This window comes from Liolophura sinensis, chromosome 10 (genome assembly GCF_032854445.1).
Source record: "Liolophura sinensis isolate JHLJ2023 chromosome 10, CUHK_Ljap_v2, whole genome shotgun sequence".
Classification (NCBI taxonomy): Eukaryota; Metazoa; Mollusca; class Polyplacophora; order Chitonida; family Chitonidae; genus Liolophura; species Liolophura sinensis.
Genome location: NC_088304.1, coordinates 34,542,878 through 34,563,820, shown reverse-complemented (window position 1 = coordinate 34,563,820; position 20,943 = coordinate 34,542,878). Strand labels below are relative to the sequence as shown.

At 41.0% G+C, this 20,943-nt stretch overlaps 2 protein-coding genes across 3 annotated transcripts; one reads left to right on the top strand and one right to left on the bottom strand.

Moving 5' to 3' along the window:
• The first annotated feature begins 79 nt into the window (after positions 1 to 79).
• LOC135476709 (protein N-terminal glutamine amidohydrolase-like) lies at positions 80 to 8,479 on the top strand. Of its 2 annotated transcripts, XM_064756822.1 has the most exons (6): positions 80 to 129; positions 1,353 to 1,452; positions 3,141 to 3,194; positions 4,011 to 4,159; positions 4,843 to 4,967; positions 7,101 to 8,479. In XM_064756822.1, exons 2-6 carry the CDS (start codon positions 1,396 to 1,398, stop codon positions 7,202 to 7,204), a joined length of 489 nt encoding a protein of 162 aa, XP_064612892.1. In that variant the 5' UTR covers positions 80 to 129; positions 1,353 to 1,395; the 3' UTR covers positions 7,205 to 8,479. The 2 variants fall into 2 exon arrangements, with proteins under 2 accessions (XP_064612892.1, XP_064612891.1); XM_064756821.1 differs by lacking the exons at positions 80 to 129; positions 1,353 to 1,452 and having other exon boundaries at positions 2,610 to 3,194.
• Positions 8,480 to 9,490: 1,011 nt separating this feature from the next.
• Positions 9,491 to 20,711, bottom strand: LOC135476348 (elongation factor Tu, mitochondrial-like). The gene is made up of 12 exons (XM_064756346.1): positions 20,668 to 20,711; positions 20,370 to 20,416; positions 19,590 to 19,740; positions 18,921 to 19,087; positions 17,367 to 17,471; positions 15,700 to 15,768; positions 14,735 to 14,827; positions 13,849 to 13,981; positions 13,099 to 13,203; positions 11,938 to 12,089; positions 10,995 to 11,168; positions 9,491 to 10,135 (listed from the first exon to the last, which is right to left on the bottom strand). The coding sequence occupies exons 1-12, from the start codon at positions 20,705 to 20,707 to the stop codon at positions 9,980 to 9,982; spliced, it is 1,392 nt and encodes a 463-aa protein (XP_064612416.1). The 5' UTR covers positions 20,708 to 20,711; the 3' UTR covers positions 9,491 to 9,979.
• Between the last annotated feature and the right edge of the window lie 232 nt (positions 20,712 to 20,943).

Here is a 20,943-nt window from a genome sequence, read left to right as displayed (position 1 = left end):
AAAAGACATTTCGACACATCTCGGAGAATTTCGCGAGGATTCCAACATGGCAGCGCCCATGGAAGATATGACAGCGGAACCTCAAGCATTGGCTAGTTATGACAGTTCTGCATATACAGCATTTTTCTGGTAATCCATGCGCTAATGTCTAAAGATTCTATGCCCATTCGCTTTGTGTATCAGCCAAACCTAATCGTTTTCAGAGAAATAATGTTTCGTGTTATGCATCTTACAGACAGTTTTCTCCTAGCTCATTACCAATGGTGCGAGAAAGGGTCCAGTTTTCGGCAGTTTATTTGTCATTAAAGATTCATAATCTTACACAAGGCAATCATCGTCATACTGTCGAATCAACTGGACCCTTATTAGCCCATCAGTTTGTCGGTGTGTCTACATGTAGTTACAACTCTGATAAAGTTATAGCCCGAGATTTGCTCAGATGTTAAATTTGGCAAAATATTGTTCAGCCAAGCATGGTCCCAAACCAACGCTAGACCGTGCTTCATTTAAAAACCTGATACTGTTGGTGAAGCAGTTTGCCACGGCGTTTAAAGTCAATTTTAAAAGCCGTGCCATGCCAAGATTCTTTGGTACTGCTCAAAAGGTGCCCACCATACCGCCACCCTCGACATGTTGTATGAGGGTAGGTAACAAATGTTTTCATCAAGTTTTTTAATTGTAGCACCCTCTGACATTACTTTGGGCTATCCTTGGCCTAATAGAATTTTGCCATACCTAATATCAGAACAAACTTGGACTGCTAGTGTTACAACTTGGACTGAGAGGCAAAATGCTCTGGACACTGCTTTCTTGAAATACAAGTGAGGCTTTCATCCTCACTGATAGTTGTGCAACTGTCACTGGCATTTGTGAAACTCCACTGCAAAGCTCACAGTTTTGTATCATCTCCTATTTCTGCCTTTACACTGATTCCTAATGCTCAGATTAACTCTTTTGTACTGTCATCACAATGATTTGTTGTGGTGTTGAAAATTTGACACATTTGTTTAATAACATTTATGAGGATTTTAAAATTTTTTTTATCTATACGAAATGAAATTAAGCACTGGAAATTGTGTTTCAGATTTTCATTTTAGTCTTAATAAATGACTTTGTGAAATCTGCCCCAGCAGCTTAAATTTGTTCAGAAGTTTTTCATCTATTTATTTTCTGACCATGCTGGAATACACAATAATCAACCAGAGACACAGATGTAATTATGTATGAAGTTAAAACTTAAAATTCTGCATTAACAATATTTTAATATTTTGCAAAGGGAGAAATCAGATATGAGGAGAACTTTTGGCCCTATATTAAAATATTTCCCTTGGTTTCTTTTTATTATTGGACAGCGAAGAAAATATTTGGAAATTGTGTGAAAATGTGCAGCAGGAAATGCCCTCTGAGCTGGCCAGCTGCTGGGTGGTGTTCATTTCAAACAACAGCCTGGCAGTAAGTATATTGCAGTATTAATATATAGAGAACAACGATCACGTTCTAGTGCAGTCATCGCGGAAAATATCAATTTAACACGTACCTTTATTTTGTTTTGGAACCCTGACTGTCCAAGTCATGCATAACTATCTGCCCAGTTTGTTGTCCAATGACCGTGAGTTCAGATCCAGCGTCTGTTGGTTCAGCTTTGATTTTACGTCAGGAGGTTTATAAGGTAGCTGGTGAGGTGTGGAGGTTTCCTCAGGCACGCAGGTTTCCTCAGGTATCTACATGGTTTCCTCCTCACACAAATCTGACAACATTGGTACATGTAGCTGGTGAAATATTCCAATAGGTATTAATACCAATAAGATAATGAAATAAATATCTAAGGCTTTGACTCTTGATGTGGGACCATAGCAAGTACATTTTTTTTTCCAAGAGAAGTACCTATTATAAACCCTAGGGGTTTAATGGTTTCTACTTGATCTCACTTCAGTAAGATTATGTAAGATGCCATGATATATTCTTGATTGTGTTTTGTTTCCTTATTCAAGACCGTGGACATCAGGGCATTTACCATTTTACTCACATCAGTGTTCATGCATACTCAATCACACAGCTGTGAAAACACTGTCCATATAGCATGGGAGTTAAAGGAGAAGAAAACTTAAAAACATGACACTATTGGCCGAAAAGAGCACATTTTTTCTATCTGGTGGTGCCTGTTGCAATAATTCTGGGATTTTTTCTCGCCATACACATAAAACCTGAAAACGGCAAAGCTGGCATAAATCGCTGAGTCCATCGCATCCTCCATTTTTATTTATTTATTTATTTAATTGGTGTTTTATGCCGTATTCAAGGATATTTCAGCATTATGGTGGGAGGAAACCGGGCAGAGCCTGGGAGAAACCCACGACCATCCGCAGGTTGCTGGCAGACCTTCCCAGTTATGGCTGAAGAGGAAGCCAGCATGACTTAAACTCTCAACGTCCTCCATTTTTAACACCTTGTAATTTATGCTGAGGGTGTGTTGCCCCTCAGTCAATGTGAGTTGTTAAAACTGCTGGCTTGTTAGTGTAAACTTGGAAGCTAGTTCAACATTCTGGTTTCTTGATTGTCAAGCGGAAAACAAACTGTACTGTTTGCTACCTTGTGGGAAGAAGAGTTCTACCAGAAATGTATGAACTGCACTTCAGCGGTTGCTGACGGCAGTTCTCCTTCTAACACAGAAGAATTCAGGACTAGTTCTTAGGCAAAATGGAGTCGCCCACAGCGGATTTTGGCGCTGACTTTATTTATAATTTATCATCTTGAGGTATGTAATAGAATTTTTATATGGCATGCACCTGCTAGGAAATGCGTACTCTTTTCAATGGTATTTGTTTGATATTTAAATTTTCTTCTCCTTTAATACAAAACTGCTTCACAGCTTCATAAGTTCAAAACCAGGTTGTGTTAATGTTTATAATTTATATATGGTGTGGACATAGTTCTGTTGTCTTGCATACAGGTCTGGTGATTATCAGCCTTACTTCGTGAATATCGTCCAATGTTGTTAATTTCCCTGTACCCTCCCTTGTTATCTTTCACCTTGTCATCTGTTTGCCGCTGCCTCATGGGAGTGATGTGCTCGGATGTCTGCAGTCTCCAGTTACCATAGAAACCTGATCATTATCATGACAGTGACATTTTCTCGGCAGGTACCACTGTGGAATCAGAAGCAGGCAAAGTCTGTGGATCAGCCAGTTGTTTGGGTAAGGGGGATAACTCCATCTCCTTGACCATATTTTTGAGGTCTCCCCTTTTAGGCGTATAAATACATCTACTTTTACACTTATTCCACTGCCATAATCAATGGGTGAGCCATCTTGTCTGATGTTTTTGGCATGGCACTCCAGTCAGGCTTGATGATGGAGTAATGTTGAAAGCAATGTTAAAGCCTAGTAAATCAATCAAACAAACAAATCTACATCTACCAATTGTACAAAAGGGACAATTCCTTCTATCCTCTGCCAGTATAAGTACTGGAAATCTGCTCCTGTTACATCAGTAGCTGGATAAAACCTTGAAGAATTATCAGTATTAATAGGTTGCTGTCATTTTCTGACATTGTCAAGACAGAAAAAAACAGTATTTACTTGAGATGTGATTAACGGTTCAATACTTTTCTCAGTAACTATATTAACAGAGAAATTTCCCTTGTTCTCTGGGCCTTAGAGGCAATAAGTTGTACAGAGTGCTCTGTGGTTGTGGTTGTGCATGAAGGTCACAGGACACTTGCCTTCCACCACTACCACACATGCTAGGACCACACGTCGAAGTGCTCCTGTTGTATACACTTGCCAAAGGCTGGTGGTTTTATTCCCAACACTCCAGTTTCCCCCATCTTTTATGAATAGCATACTGGCTGCCATCGTATAAATGAACGACATGTGTACTTGATAATGGTATTGAACAATAATTAGATAAATAGTATACTGGCCGGCATCATGTAAGTGAAAAATTATTCAGCTTGGCACAAAAAAAATAATTCTAACAGGAACATATCCCAGCATTCTATATGTTTTCAGGATTACCATGTGATCCTGCTACATCGTCAGAGCAGCTCAGTTGTCCAGGTGTACGACCTGGATACGCGGCTGACATTTCCCTGTTCATTCCGGAGATACGCTCAGCAGGCCATACACTCTGAGGACTTCCTGAAACCAGAATATAAACGGTACAGTTCCATCAAGCATGCGCAGTCAGAATATGGTAGTAAATCACCAATATTGTTATAAAGTTTTTAATGAACTAAGCATAGTGTTGATCAAACTGTAATATACAAGGATAAGGAGTTAAAATATCCCATGAAGTTGTGTGTGGATTACTGGTACTGAAAATATTTATTTATTTGATTGATGTTTTTACGCCATATGCAAGAATGTTTCGTTTATACGACAACGGTCACCATTATGGTGGGAGTAAACCTGGCAGAGCCTAGGGATAACCATGTCCGTGTGCAGATTGCTGGCAGACCTTTTCACATATGTCCGGAGAAGAAGCCAGCATGAGCTGGACTTGAACTCCCAACATCCGCATTAGTCAGAAGATCCTAACCATCTCAGCCATGGAGGCCCCCCCACTGGTATCATCAATGAAATCTTTATATACAACATAAGACACCAATGGAACCTATCACTCTGCCTTAAACAAGGCAGCATTTTATCAAATTCGTGTATTGAGCTTTGAAACCACAACAACATACCACCAGGGTCTGATTGAACTATGTTCCACACCGGCAAGACACAAGGAAACCAACTTTTAAACAGCTCTGATATTTGCATCTTTGCAGTGCGATTTTGTTTCGCTAACTATCGTGAATTTATCAAAAGCTCGTTGTCCTGTTATTTGTCTTCTAAGGTACTTTCGAGTGATTTCTGCTGAAACATATCTGCGTCACTTTGCATCTGACAGAACCCATATGTTGGGCGAGGATGGGAGCTGGCAGAAAACACCTCCACCTTATCCTTGTATACAAACCCCAGGTATGTGTAAGTAAAACACCTCCACCTTATCCCTGTACACAAACCCCCGGTATGTGTAAGTAAAACACCTCCACCTTATCCCTGTATACAAACCCCAGGTATGTGTAAGTAAAACACCTCCACCTTATCCCTGTATACAAACCCCAGGTATGTGTAAGTAAAACACCTCCACCTTATCCCTGTACACAAACCCCCGGTATGTGTAAGTAAAACACCTCCACCTTATCCCTGTATACAAACCCCAGGTATGTGTAAGTAAAACACCTCCACCTTATCCCTGTATACAATCCCCAGGTATGTGTAAGTAAAACACCTCCACCTTATCCCTGTATACAATCCCCAGGTATGTGTAAGTAAAACACCTCCACCTTATCCTTGTATACAATCCCCAGGTATGTGTAAGTAAAACACCTTCACCTTATCCTTGTATACAAACCCCAGGTATGTGTAAGTAAAACACCTTCACCTTATCCTTGTATACAAACCCCCGGTATGTGTAAGTAAAACACCTCCACCTTATCCTTGTACACAATTTCCAGGTATGTGTAAGTAAAACACTTCCACCTTATGTCTGTATACCATCCCCAGGTATGTGTAAGTAAAACACCTTCACCTTATCGCTGTATACAATCCCTAGATATGTGTAAGTAAAACACCTCCACCTTATCCCTGTATACAATCCCCAGGTATGTGTAAGTAAAACACCTCCGCCTTATCCTTGTATACAATCCCCAGGTATGTGTAAGTAAAACACCTCCGCCTTATCCTTGTATACAATCCCCCGGTATGTGTAAGTAAAACACCTCCACCTTATCCTTGTACACAATCCCCAGGTATGTGTAAGTAAAACACTTCCACCTTATGTCTGTATACCATCCCCAGGTATGTGTAAGTAAAACACCTTCACCTTATCGCTGTATACAATCCCTAGATATGTGTAAGTAAAACACCTCCACCTTATCCCTGTATACAATCCCCAGGTATGTGTAAGTAAAACACCTCCGCCTTATCCTTGTATACAATCCCCAGGTATGTGTAAGTAAAACACCTCCACCTTATCCTTGTATACAATCCCCAGGTATGTGTAAGTAAAACACCTCCACCTTATCCTTGTATACAATCCCCAGGTATGTGTAAGTAAAACACCTCCGTCTTATCCTTGTATACAATCCCCAGGTATGTGTAAGTAAAACACCTCCACCTTATCCCTGTATACAATCCCCAGGTATGTGTAAGTAAAACACCTCCACCTTATCCTTGTATACAATCCCCAGGTATGTGTAAGTAAAACACCTCCACCTTATCCCTGTATACAATCCCCAGGTATGTGTAAGTAAAACACCTCCGCCTTATCCTTCTACACAGTCCCCAGGTATGTGTAAGTAAACACCTCCGCCTTATCCTTGTATACAATCCCCAGGTATGTGTAAGTAAAACACCTCCGCCTTATCCTTGTACACAATGCCCAGGTATGTGTAAGTAAAACAGTTCTGCCTTATCCCTGTACACAAACCCCCGGTATGTGTAAGTAACACACCTCCACCTTATCCCTGTATACAATCCCCAGGTATGTCTAAGTAAAACACCTCCAGCCAATTCCTGTATACAATCCCCAGGTAATGTAACTGAAAACACCTCCACCTTATCCCTGTATACAGTCCCCAGGTATGTGTAAGTAAAACAGTTCTGCCTTATCCCTGTACACAAACCCCTGGTATGTGTAAGTAACACACCTCCACCTTATCCCTGTATACAATCCCCAGGTATGTGTAAGTAAAACACCTCCAGCCAATTCCTGTATACAATCCCCAGGTAATGTAACTGAAAACACCGCCACCTTATCCCTGTATGCCGGAATAAACCCCAGGTATGTGTAAGTAACACACCTCCACCTTATCCCTGTATACAATCCCCAGGTATGTGTAAGTAAAACACCTCCAGCCAATTCCTGTATACAATCCCCAGGTAATGTAACTGAAAACACCGCCACCTTATCCCTGTATGCCGGAATAAACCCCAGGTATGTGTAATTATAACACCTTCACCTTATCCCTGTATACAAACCCCAGGTATGTGTAATTATAACACCTTCACCTTATCCCTGTATACAAACCCCAAACTTCTGTTTTTCAGAGTCAAACAACAACATTGCCGATTTCATCAGCATGGATCCGTCAGTTGGCTGGGGGACTGTGTTATCACACGGTGAATTCACAAGGAGGTTCCTACCGTCTTGACACCAGCTACGCACCTCACTGAGGGACTGTGTTATAACATGGTGAATTCACAAGGGGGTTTCTACCATCTTGACACCAGCTACGCACCTCACTGAGGGACTGTGTTATAACATGGTGAATTCACAAGGGGGTTTCTACCATCTTGACATCAGCTACACACCTCACTGAGGGACTGTGTTATCACATGGTGAATTCACAAGGGGGTTTCTACCATCTTGACACCAGCTACACACCTCACTGAGGGACTGTGTTATTACACGGTGAATTCACAAGGGGGTTTCTACCATCTTGACACCAGCTACACACCTCACTGAGGGACTGTGTTATCACATTGTGAATTCACAAGGGGGTTTCTACCATCTTGACACCAGCTACACACCTCACTGAGGGACTGTGTTATCACACGGTGAATTCACAAGGGGGTTTCTACCATCTTGACACCAGCTACACACCTCACTGAGGGACTTATCCGTCATTCTGAGTTTACGCTGCGCTATATTTTACACTCCGTCCTCATTTTAGTGGTCCATTTTTTATCATAATGATTATAAAAATCATCAGTTTATTGACCATTTTTAAATGCTAGACTGCCTGCTTAAATTTTGTGGTTATGTGTCCATTTTGTGATGACAGTTGTATTTTGTTACTTATATATTTATATGTATTTGAGTCATTTAAAATATGTATATGTTGAATTTAGAGAGTGCATGACAAGTCGGTGAAAACAATCTAAATGAATATCGTACTTGTGTCAGTTTACATAAAATTTCACCAAAGTTCAGTCCAGTATTTGACTGATTATAAAGTTTTTTCAAGAAAATCTCCATATTGGACTATTGGGGAAAAAAGGTTGAGTGAAACTGGACATGATGTAAATCTGCTGACGACCCAAGGAATTGAACTCTGGACCATGTTAATCAGAGGGCACTGTGCTGTTTGCAGTAGTGCATTTATGAACCAAGCCATACATTTAGCAGGGGGTCTTCGTGGTCGAGGAGTTAGCACGTCACCACAACGCAATGACCCAGAAGCCTCCCACCAATGCAGTAGCTGTGAGTTCAAGTCCAGCTCATGCTGGCTTCCTCTCCGGCCATGTGTGGGAAGGTCTTCCAGCAACCTGCCAATGGTCGTGTTTCCCCCGGGCTCTGCTCAGTTTCCTCCCACCATCTTATATGTGAAATATTCTTCAGTACGGCGTAAAACACATACATGAAATAAATAAATACATTTGGCAAGAACATTTAAGGGAGAACACATAGAAAATACATGTAGATAAGTACACAAGTGTCCTTGTGTGAAATAAATATGTCTGAACACGTATGTATGTATGCTTGGAGTTTAACGTCGCACTTAACAATTTTTTAGTCATATGGAGTCATTAGGTGTGTGTGCATGTATTGTGTCTTCTTGTGCAAGGCAAATTCATGCGGCCAAAGTGCTGCCTCCACTGAAACATCACACCGAAGACACCAGACATTACATCCCACCAAATCACATTATATTGACACCGGGCCAACCAATTTTCCTTCTTTGGTATGACCCGACCCAGTTTTGATACCGGCTCTCCTGACTTCGAGGTGGACGCTCTCACCATTAGGCCACCGAAGCAGTCTGTGTGAATTTTCAAGAAAATATTCACTTGTCTTATGTTGACGTATCTCGCGTCAGAATTTTAAAATCTGTTTTATTAGATACATGTATGATTAACAGGACCAGTAACACACACCATACTCCTCTTACCACCGGTTCAAACCCGGACTTGGACAGGGAATTTTGTAGATTCCCCTGCTCTCACAGCATTTTCTGCTTTGGAAGACAGATCCATCATTTTTCTTGTTTACATGTATTTCATTGGTGTTTAACAATATACTCCATGATTTATCGCTTATAAAATGGCTGCCACAAGCGTGATTTGAAGAACCCAGTGTCCAAAGTCACATCCTCCCAAGCAAATCTCCCCACAGTTAAACATGCTAGAGCTGCAGTAAAGTGGAGGTGCAAGTTTGACATGGATTCCAGTATGCCACCTCATCATGATCAAAAGGTGGTAAATCACGAGGTGCATCCTTAAGGAGAATCTTGAGGAACAAAAACACAAAGATTTGGTGAAGAAAACCATATATTTTCATATTACACAAAACTGCAACAAAGAGATGACCTACTTTGCAAATAAGTATCTTGCCATTAGTGCTTGCAAAATGAACAGGTGATCAACTTTTCAGATGATAAAAGCACTGTAAGAGGCAACCATTACTGAAGAAAGAATACCAAATATGCATGAGGAAATACATTCTAATATTTTTTAATTCTCACTTATAGCAAAATAAATGGTGTCGGTTGACCTACAAAAGAATGCGCTCCCATCAGTGAGCAGACTGATGTATTATATTATTCTTTTCCAAATCATCCATGCTGATAGCTCCCGTATTTTTCATGTACTTTCTAAACACACTGCAGATGATCCTAAAGAATAGCACAGGTAAGAAACACACCTGAGGTAAATTCCCCATCATAATGAGACACACACAAAATGCACAGGTGTACATCCTGAACAGGTGAATCCTTCACACCTGCGTTTGTCCACGTCTGTTATTTTTTTACATCCACGAGGGCGCAGTCTTATAAAGCAGGGGAAATATTTGTACCTGGGAACACAACCATCCCAGTTCCTATACTGAAGAACTAAGCAGCCCTAGCATACATATATGTAGTTTCCCCTGCACAAAGCATCACTGCCCCATCGTAAAACACCTTTCTGTTTGCACAGGAATATTCTCAGCTTTCCGCTTCTTTAATCGCAGCTTTCTTCTTTTTCCTGATATCCTCCTCGTACTCAGCCATGTCGATGTCCGGGAGAACTGAGGTCACGACCCCGTACCCCAAAGTGCCAGCTCCATCACGCATGGTAAACCTTTGGCCCTTCTCTAACACCTGGTATAGAATACAGCAATCAATGCAACAGAATAAACCGTGCACTATGCATCCTTAAATTCTTTGTACATACAAATATACATTTATTTATTAATTTAGGCCACACTAATTAAAATTTTTGTTTTACAGGCAGAATGAATTGTTTTCTTCAAAAGGAGTAAATATAGAAGTAATGCTGAAAAATTCGCAGGAATTTTGCCCACTGATCCAGTAATTATTCCTGTTAAAGACAAATTTATTTGAGTGGAAAGCCGTGAAAAACAGGGAAATCATAAAAAGACATTAAGATCAAATAACATAAAAAGGAGGATTCTTGATTTTCTTCTCATTCCAATTTTGGATTTTTTGCGTTGGCTCACCCGTAAAACAAAAAATTTGTGCACTTTTTTCAGCCCCATGCAAGAGAAATACAATTAAAAAACTTCAGTTTTGATACAAGTTTTATTCAGTCAATTTGTCTGGAATTAATTTAATCCTGACAGATTGACTGAGATTGAAAAAAGTTTAATGTGGCCTGCTTGTGAAATACACTACCTGGGAATTTTCCTGCTGAGAATCGAAGTTTTTCATTTAGTAAATCGTATTCTGTATCAACATTACAAGTTTATAGATGAAGAGATTTTCATCAACTGTCAACTGTGTAACCAATTCTGATATGTGAGATGAGAGATGAAGTTGGAAACACTTAACCAGTGTTACATTAAGAAAAATACCCCAAAAAATTGTGTTATATTGAGGTTTAAAATCTTAAGTGAAAAATTGATTGATCTGCTCTTCTACTCTGACAGCAAAGCCTCATACAAACAGCTCGTCATAGCCAATTGCTTTTACTTAACAATAAAAAGGCCAAATAATTTACCATTTTCTTCTTCAAATTGAATAAAATTTTAGCATCTTCTCCAGGCATGACCATGTCTTTATCAGGGATTTCAATGAAGGCTGGGCAATCCCAGGTGAGGCTGTACACCTGTGTCTGGAAGTGAGGCACCATGGGCTTAGAGCGCCCTCCCTCATCCTTGTTCAAGAAATACACCTGTGAAATACACACACAACACATCACTGTGAGCAGGATCTAGAACGGAAATACACCTATGAAATACACAACACGCGTCAGTTTGACCATGCCATAAAAGGAAATACACCTATGAAATACACAACACGCGTCAGTTTGACCATGCCATAAAAGGAAATACACCTATGAAATACACAACACGCGTCAGTTTGACCATGCCATAAAAAGAAATACACCTATGAAATACACAACATGCGTCAGTTTGACCATGCTGTAAAAGGAAATACACCTATGAAATACACAACACACATCAGTTTGACCATACCTGTGTCATTACTCCATTGCCTGTGCCTTGGTATGTATCATCCCTCATCATCTGTGCCTCTGATCTGTTATCCCCTGTGTGTCTATCTTGTGTATGTATCATCCCTGTGCCTCTATCTAATTATGCATGTATCCACCCCTCCTTACCTGTGCCTCTGATTTTTCATGACCTTGCCTCTATCTTGTGTATGTATCCTCCCTCTGATTTGTCATAGCCTGTGCCTCTATGTGGTTATCCAGGTACCCTAAATCATTACCTGTGCCTCTATCTTGTGTATGTATCTTCTCTCCTTACCTGTGCCTCTGATTTGTCATGACCTTGCCTCTATCTTGTGTATGTATGCTCTCTCCTTACCTGTGCCTCTGATTTATCATGACCTATGCCTCTATCTTGTGTATGTATCCACCCTCTGATTTGTCATAGCCTGTGCCTCTATGTTGTTATCCAGGTACCCTAACTCATTACCTGTGCCTCTATCTTGTTGTGCATACTCGCAGACCCCGCCTTGGTCACAACCATCCCTCTCCTGACCTGATCTCTCTTGATGTTCCTCAGGAGAGCCCCCAACTGATCCCCAGCCTCCGCTCTCTCCAGCAGCTGATGGAACATCTCCACACCTGTGTGTACAGAATACAACATTACAACACATCACCACACCTGTGTGTACAGAATACAACATTACAACACATCACCACACTGTGTATACAGCATACAACATTACAACACATCTCCACACCTGTGTGTACAGCGTACAACATTACAACACATCACCACACCTTGTGTACAGCATACATTACAAAACATCTCCACACCTGTGTGTACAGCATACAACATAACACATCACCACACCTGTGTGTACAGCATACAACATTACAACACATCTCCACACCTGTGTGTACAGCATACAACATTACAACACATCTTCACACCTGTGCGTACAGCATACAACATAACAACACATCACCACACCTGTGTGTACAGCATACAACATTACAACACATTTCCACACCTGTGCGAACAGCACACAACATAACAACACATCACCACACCTCTGTATACTGCATACAACATTACAACACATCTCCTCACCTGTGTGTACAGCGTACAACATTACAACACGTCTCCACACCTGTGCGAAAAGCACACAACATAACAACACATCACCACACCTGTGCGAACAGCACACAACATTACAATACATCTCCACACCTGTGTGTACAGCATACAACATTACAACACATCACCACATCTGTGTGTACAGCACACAACATTACAATACATCTCCACACCTGTGTGTACAGCATACAACATTACAACACATCTTCACACCTGTGTGTACAGCATACAACATTACAACACATCCCCACACCTGTGTGTACAGCATACAACATTACAACACATCCCCACACCTGTGTGTACAGCATACATCACATATCCACATACACATGTAGAGCATACAACATACACATATGATATGGTAAACAGATCCCTGATATTTACTGAAAGTTTTATGTGTCTCATTATAATGAGTATTCTTAACTGATACAACGAGCACTAAACAAGACCTTTCTGATCTTCACTTGGTCATCACCAACTTCACAAAATGCAAAACACTTGCAACCTTACCAGTGACTATGGATTTTAGGGATTTGTTGTGGCCCAGAATTTCACATTCGTCTCCTTTCTTCAGGATGCCACGCTCCAGTTTACCTGTGACTACTGTCCCCCTCCCTGCAAAAATAAAACCATGAAAATGTATGCTTGGGTGTTTCCGTTGTACTTGTACAATTTTCAGTCAAATGACGACAAAGATTCCTTCGATTTGTGTATAAACATGTATACTGTGTCTTCTTGTAAGTTATGGCAGGTCAAGTACAGGCACGCTTCCAAAGTGCTGACGCCACGAGACATGACACCAGACATGACACCCAACCCAGTCATATTATACTGATACCCAGCCAACTAGTCCTGTGTCTTTGCTTTAACCTCTCAGTGCTAGGCGCCAAGTGAGGCAGCAACAAGTATCATTTTTAAAGTCTTTGCTATGACCCGATCTGGGTTTTATTCCAGGTCTCCTAACATCGAGGAAGACGCTCTAACCGTTGAAATGTTTCCATTTACCTGGAATACAGATGATATACTATCATTACCCAGAATGCAGAAAAGTCTCATTTTGACTCGATATTTTTGCTCATTTTGCCAACATCAGGAAAACTTCAAATAGCTCTCCTGATAATGGCTAAATAATGTGCTGAAATATCGAGTCAAACTGAGCCTTTCATTTTTCAGAGTTACACTACTCCCATATTACGTCAAACTAATCAGTGGAACAGAAGGTTTACACAAACATGACTGTGTAGTATTTTGTTAGATTACCTGGAATGCTGCAGACGCCCTCTATCGGCAGGTAGAAGGGCTTGTCCAGCTCTCTGACCGGGGTGGGGATGTGAGTGTCAACAGCGGCCAAAAGCTCCCTAATCTTCTCCACGCCTAGTTCTGGGGTTTTATCCTGAAAGTAACATGGGTTTGAGGCACTGTTAAAAAAATATCAACCACCTGGTCAACTAAGTTAAGTGTACATGTATATACACAATATATATACATATATATATATAGATCCACAGTTTGTATGAAAGAAAAACAAGAATGAGTTAATTTTTCTACTCAGGATTTGGGTTCCAGTATGCTCCAAAAATGAAATTAAAACGACATCAAATAAGCCATTTTATTTCTACTACTTTTTTCCTTTTCCACTGGAAAAGTTCATTAAGTGGAATAACGCAGTTAGTTTTATGTCAAGTGTTCACGTGAGGAATCAAGACCGTCTTTTGTCAGGTTCTAACCCGTAAGGGAGGCACTGTACAATGGACCCCAGGGGTACATGTAGGTCTCGTGAAGCATTTGCGGAGTTACATGCACGCAACTATGTCTATAATTTATGACTAATCTATGACTGTAATTTTCGCATGTTTGCAAGATGTTTATTCAAGCCTATTCTGAAAACATTATTCTTTGTTGACTGATAAAACTAAACTTTGTGTGAAGTCCTGAAACTGGCCAATCCAACCAATGTAGTTTGGTCTCCAAAATGAAATTAAAAATGTGCACAAATTGCACTGAAAGTTGCTCTTTCCTACGAGAAAAGGTTGAATTAGGGTATACAATGGCAACCAGGACTGTTGACATTACGTTGCCATAGCAGTTACATGTTCGCATTGTAACACAGGTTTCATGAATCTGGCCCCCGATCTCTCTCATTCACCTCTAAGGCATTTAAGGCGGAGCCGATTATAATGGGTGTATTATCACCATCGAACCCAAACTCTGTCAGCAACTCTCGGATTTCCATCTCCACCTGAAACATAACGAACAGAGAGTCAGTACTGTGAATTATCAAAATAGAGTTTAAAGGCAAAGAAAACACTAAAATGAAGCATACATCGGGTGAAAGACCATTAAAACAGTTTCCAGGAAACTGGGGCCTCTGACACAAAACTGTTAAAGGGTCAATTGGGACATGGTAAATACACTGACTGAGTGAATCCTACAGCTTACTACATTGCTTCAACTATTATTAAGTAGGCCCCCTACTTGAACTAAGGAAGTGTATTATAAACAATACAAAGATGAGTGTAACTGAATTCGTTGTCATAAATGGATGATATCCGTGCAGTGGACTCAGACGAGTACTACATTATAATGACTCAGCAGATATCAACAACAACCTGTGATAAACATGTGTACGTACGTGTACATGTTACCAGACTTTTGAAACAACTGCTCATCCCTCCACACTATAATTACCAAATAGCAGTCATCCCGAGCTGAGAAATTGCCAGAGATGTATCTATGTCTTCAAAAGCCTTTGGACATTTAATACAAAATTCTCACAGTTTGGAATAATTTTACTTAAGGCTAGTTTTCAAAAAAAGCTTTTTTGCTGCTAACACAGCTCTATCAGAGAAAAATACAGTAGATCAGTCACTAGGGAAATATTTCTGTTTCATTTCGGCTAATGAAAAAGACTAATTTGAAGAAGACTAATTTTTACTGGCTAATTTGAAGAAGCTAACATTAAGAGTAAAATAAAAAGAAATTCCACCAAAATCCCTTGTGATAGGGTCTGTTTTAGAGGATTGAGTTAACCTGAACAAACATATTTTCAATGGTGGCCTAAACTGTTCATGATGTGACAACATGTAGAGTGAAGGTTACTGATTATCTTACTAGCTCCAACATTTCCTTGTCTGCGGCATCTGCCTTGTTTACGAACACCACCAGGCTTGAGATCCCAATCTGAAACACATAAACATGCTGCTTAACAGTTAAAACACACTACTTATTTATTACCTACACCAAAGAATGTCTGCTGTACCAGTCTGTCTGTCTGTCTGTCTGAATCGGTCTGTCTGTCTGAATCGGTCTGTCTGTACCAGTCTGTCTGTCTGTCTGTACCAGTCTGTCAGTACCAGTCTGTCTGTCTGTCGGTACCAGTCGGTCTGTCTGTCTGTACCGGTCTGTCTGTCTGTCGGTACCAGTCTGTCAGTCTGCACCCATCTGCCTGTCTGTACTGGTCTGTCTGTCTGTCTGTACTGATCTGTGTGTCTGTCTGTCAACCACTGCACAGGAAAATCTACACCAGGAGACTAACTCTGTGGCAAATATATCCACATGTGTCCAATCACTGGTCTGTGATTTTCAGTGAATTTACTGAAATCATCAATCTCAATACCAGCCACTGTGAAACACTTAAAGAAACATTCCTGTATCCATTTATGGAACTCTTAATCATTCAAACTGTAATCATCTTTCAAACTGTATGGCATTTATAAGGATACAAGTTTAAAACTCAACATCAGTGGACAAGTTACATGGAACTCACAATACACAGAGCAAGATTGGATGTAACAGGGATATAGGACAGGGGCGTCCATGTAGGGATGAACATGGCAAGACTGGATATAATAGGGATATAGGACATGGGCGTTCATGTAGGGATGAACATGGCAAGACTGGATATAATAGGGATATAGGACATGGGCGTCCATGTAGGGATGAACATGGCAAGACTGGATATAACAGGGATATAGGACATGGGCGTCCATGTAGGGATGAACATGGCAAGATTGGATATAACAGGGATATAGGACAGAGGCATCCATGTAGGGATGAACATGACAGGATTGGATATAACAGGGATACTGGACAGGGGCATCCATATAGGGATGAACATGACAAGTTTGGATATAACAGGGATACAGGGCAGGGGCGTCCATGTAGGGATGAACATGACAAGATTGGATATAACAGGGATACAGGACAGAGGCGTCCATGTAGGGATGAACATGACAAGATTGGATATAACAGGGATACAGGACAGAGGCATCCATGTAGGGATGAACATGACAGGATTGGATATAACAGGGATACAGGACAAAGGCATCCATGTAGGGATGAACATGACAAGTTTGGATATAACAGGGATACAGGGCAGGGGCGTCCATGTAGGGATGAACATGACAGGATTGGATATAACAGGGATCCAGGGCAGGGGCGTCCATGTAGGGATGAACATGACAGGATTGGATATAACAGGGATACAGGGCAGGGGCGTCCATGTAGGGATGAACATGACAGGATTGGATATAACAGGGATACAGGGCAGAGGCATCCATGTAGGGATGAGCATGACAAGATTGGATATAACAGGGATACAGGACAGGGGCATCCATGTAGGGATGAACATGACAAGATTGGATATAACAGGGATACAGGACAGGGGCATCCATGTAGGGATGAACATGACAAGATTGGATATAACAGGGATATAGGACAGGGGCATCCATGTAGGGATAAACATGACAGGCATGCAGAGAACAAATTCATGTACGTACCTGTTTGGCAAGCAGAATGTGTTCCCTCGTCTGAGGCATGGCACCGTCAGTAGCCGCAACGACCAAGATAGCTCCCTCCATCTGGGTTGTTCCTGTGATCATGTTCTGAAGGGCAAGTTTTCATGTTTTGATACGATGTGTCAAATTGGCTAAGCTTGTGGGGTAATTCCGCTGTCATATTTATTTCATTGATGGGGTTCCATGGTAATTAAAAACTGTGGTCTTTTATCTTTGTTTAGCTGATCTAAAATCAGCTCTAAGGTACCTAACCTTTTACATGCTATTATATGCTATATTTATTTGACTGGTGTTTTACACTGCACTCAGGAATATTTCACTCATATGATAGCAGCCTGCATTATGGTCGAAGTAAAACCGAGCAGAACTGTGGTGGTATCCATGACCAGCCGCAGGTTGCTGGAAGATCTTCCAATGGAGAGGAATCCAGCATGAGCTGGATTTGACCGGAGAATAGAGAAATATTTATTTATTTATTTATTTGTTTGATTGGTGTTTAATGCCATACTCAAGATTATTTCACTTATACGACAGCATTATGGTAGGAGGAAACCAGGCAGAGTCCAGAAGAAACCCACGACCATCCGCAGGTTGCCAGCAGGCCTTCCCACATATGGCCGGAGAGGAAGTCAGCATGAGCTGGACGAACTCAGAATAGAGAAATAACAAAAAATCTGATATGCTTAGTACAGAAGACATCACTAACCACCAAGATAAATGAGTTGTGATTTGATGATGAAACAATTTTATGACTTGGATTTTAGTCATAGCAACTACGTTGGTGAGAACCAAAGTCACTGATATAAGGATAACAGCTTAACTAGAGACAGCTGGATTTTAGCACCTGGCCGTTTTCAACAGTTTTACAGTTGTACATGTAAGACTGCGGCCATGTTGAGTGTGGATGAGAGTCCATCACTGTCAAACATCTTTTTTCAAGCAGTGACTTTGGCGATCCTTAAAAAATTTCTTTTAGGGCACCTGACCCTATCAGAGTGAGTGAGTGAGTGCTTGGGGTTTAACGTCGTACTCAACAATTTTTCAGTCATATGACGACGAAGGAATCCTTAAAGTGCATGTACGTGTAATGTGCCTCCTTGTTGCAGGACGGATTTCCACCGCTCTTTTATTTAGTGCTGCTTCACTGAGACGACTTACCGAAGGCAAGTAAGCCGCCCCGCCCGAGCCATTATACTGATACAGGTCAACCCGTTGTTGCACTATCCCCTTCATGCTGACACCAAGCGTCAAGCGTCTAAAGTCTTAGCTGTGACTCGATCAAGGATTGATCCTGGATCTACCGGTCCCGAAGCAGACGCTCTACCAACTGTGCTATCCGGGCCGGTTGACAACCCTATCAGAAAAAAAGGGCCTGGCTGCATGGAAGTCCTTTCTTTTTTTATTCTGGCACAAGGGGAAAGGTCATCAGTGATTTTAAAGAAATTATCATGGAATATATGAAATATATTATATATCTCAATGTAACCCTGTCCATCTTGTTACAACCAACCACAATACCTTTAATGGTGGCCTTACCTTGATATAATCAGCATGCCCTGGGCAATCCACGTGACCGTAGTGTCTGTTTTCCGTTGAGTACTCCACAATGGCAGCATTGATCGTGATTCCGCGCGCTCTCTCCTCTGGAGCATTGTCAATCTCAGCATACTCCTTAAAGTTAGCTTTCTTTTCACTGGCTAGAACTGTAACAAAACCATGAACCTTTCTACAAAAGGATACAATCATATGCTCCTTTGTTTAGTCAACTGATCAAGTATGTAATATAGCTGTCATTCAAATATGCACTTCATACAGCTGCAACATTAACATGACTGCCTCAGTGGCCTAATGGTTAGAACGTCAGCCTCGAAGTTAGGAGATCAAACCCTGGACTGGTCTCACAGTAGATTTTAAAAAATGGTACTTCTTGCTGCCTCGCTTCAGCTTGGTGCTCAGCACTGAGAGGTTAGAGTAAGGAAACTGGATTGGTCAGCCATTGTAAGTATAAAGTGACTTGGTGTGGTGTCATGTCTGGTGTCTGCAGCATGATACTTCAGTGGCGGCAGCGCTTTGGCGACATGGACTCACTCTGCCATAAGAAGACACAGCTTACATATACGTGCATGTACACACACCTAACAACTTCTCGTTGTCATATGATTTAAAAATTGGCAAAGTATAACATAAAACCCCAAGCATACACACCTTTTGTGATAGCAGCTGTCAGGGTTGTTTTGCCGTGGTCCACATGGCCTATTGTGCCGATGTTGACATGTGGTTTGTCCCTTGTGAACGTTTTTTTCTGTGCTACAGGTTGAGCTGCTCGGCAAGCTGATAAACTCAGGCATCGACTTTGCTGCAACAACAACTCAGACGTGAATGTCAGGGAGATGGAATGAATGAAGGATTATGGCTTTAATAATGCACATCGCTGAGAGATGGACATTCCGTATGTAGATGTACTTGAATAGATGCATGTTACTATAGGTCATTATTCTTTCATTCAATTCGCAGGAATGCACCAGAATCAAGTTCAAATCTAAAACCACCAAGCAGTTGCTCCAAGTCAAGGTTTAAAAGCAAATAGGATTGAAGGATTTCATGCTCATAGCTCAGTGTGAAACAATGTATATTCTGAATTGGGATGAGGTGGGGGGGAGGTGTGTGTGTGTGGGGGGGGGGGGTGTAGGGTGACATCAATTCATAGACAAACCAGGTTTCAGAATGGTTTGAAATATGGTTTGAAGGGGTTCAATGACTAACAAATACATCAACCTAGTCTTTACAACTGTCCTTTGGACCTGGCAACAAGCTGTTGAGAAACAAAATTAATTCCCTGTGAGTTAATATAAATGAACTAAAGGAAAAGGGTGTATTTAGGTTCTGAGACTGACGAGAATAAATTACGTCGAAAGAAATCGCCTCGAACTCAATTAGGGGAGACAACCAAGTGTGACTTTCAGGCAGGGTATGCATGGTACTTACTTGATACAAGCAATCTCGTAAGATATTCTTCAGTAATGTCTTGTTTACTATAAAAAAAAGAAAAAAAAAATCAAACAACGGTTCCATTAAATCACTCAGCAACTGACAGCAACTGACAGTCTCAGTCAGTGACGTTGTTGTTGCAGCGGGCACGTGTTTTACCGGCTTGAAACGCCATATCACCTTGTAGACGATCAGTGATTCACATGCACCGAGTCACGCAGAATAAGAATCAATGAAACTGAGATACAGCGTGACGAAATAAAAAGCCATGCCTATGTATTTACTACAAAATTACCTTGCCCGATGCAGAACTGTCGAATAACGGAGGAAGCCATGATGCAAACTTGAGGGTAAGGGCTTTCGAGAATAAGCTAATTTGATTGGTTGAAATGCTGTTGGCCGCAATACAACTTAAAACACATGTATCCCAACATGTGATATCGTCAAATGATTAAAGAAAAGAAGAAGGAAATATGAAATGACTAGAACTGAGATTGTGATACAATAACCTTTCTATTATTATGCAAACCTGCCATATTAAACATTTTTTTTCTGTTATTTTGAGTTCAAC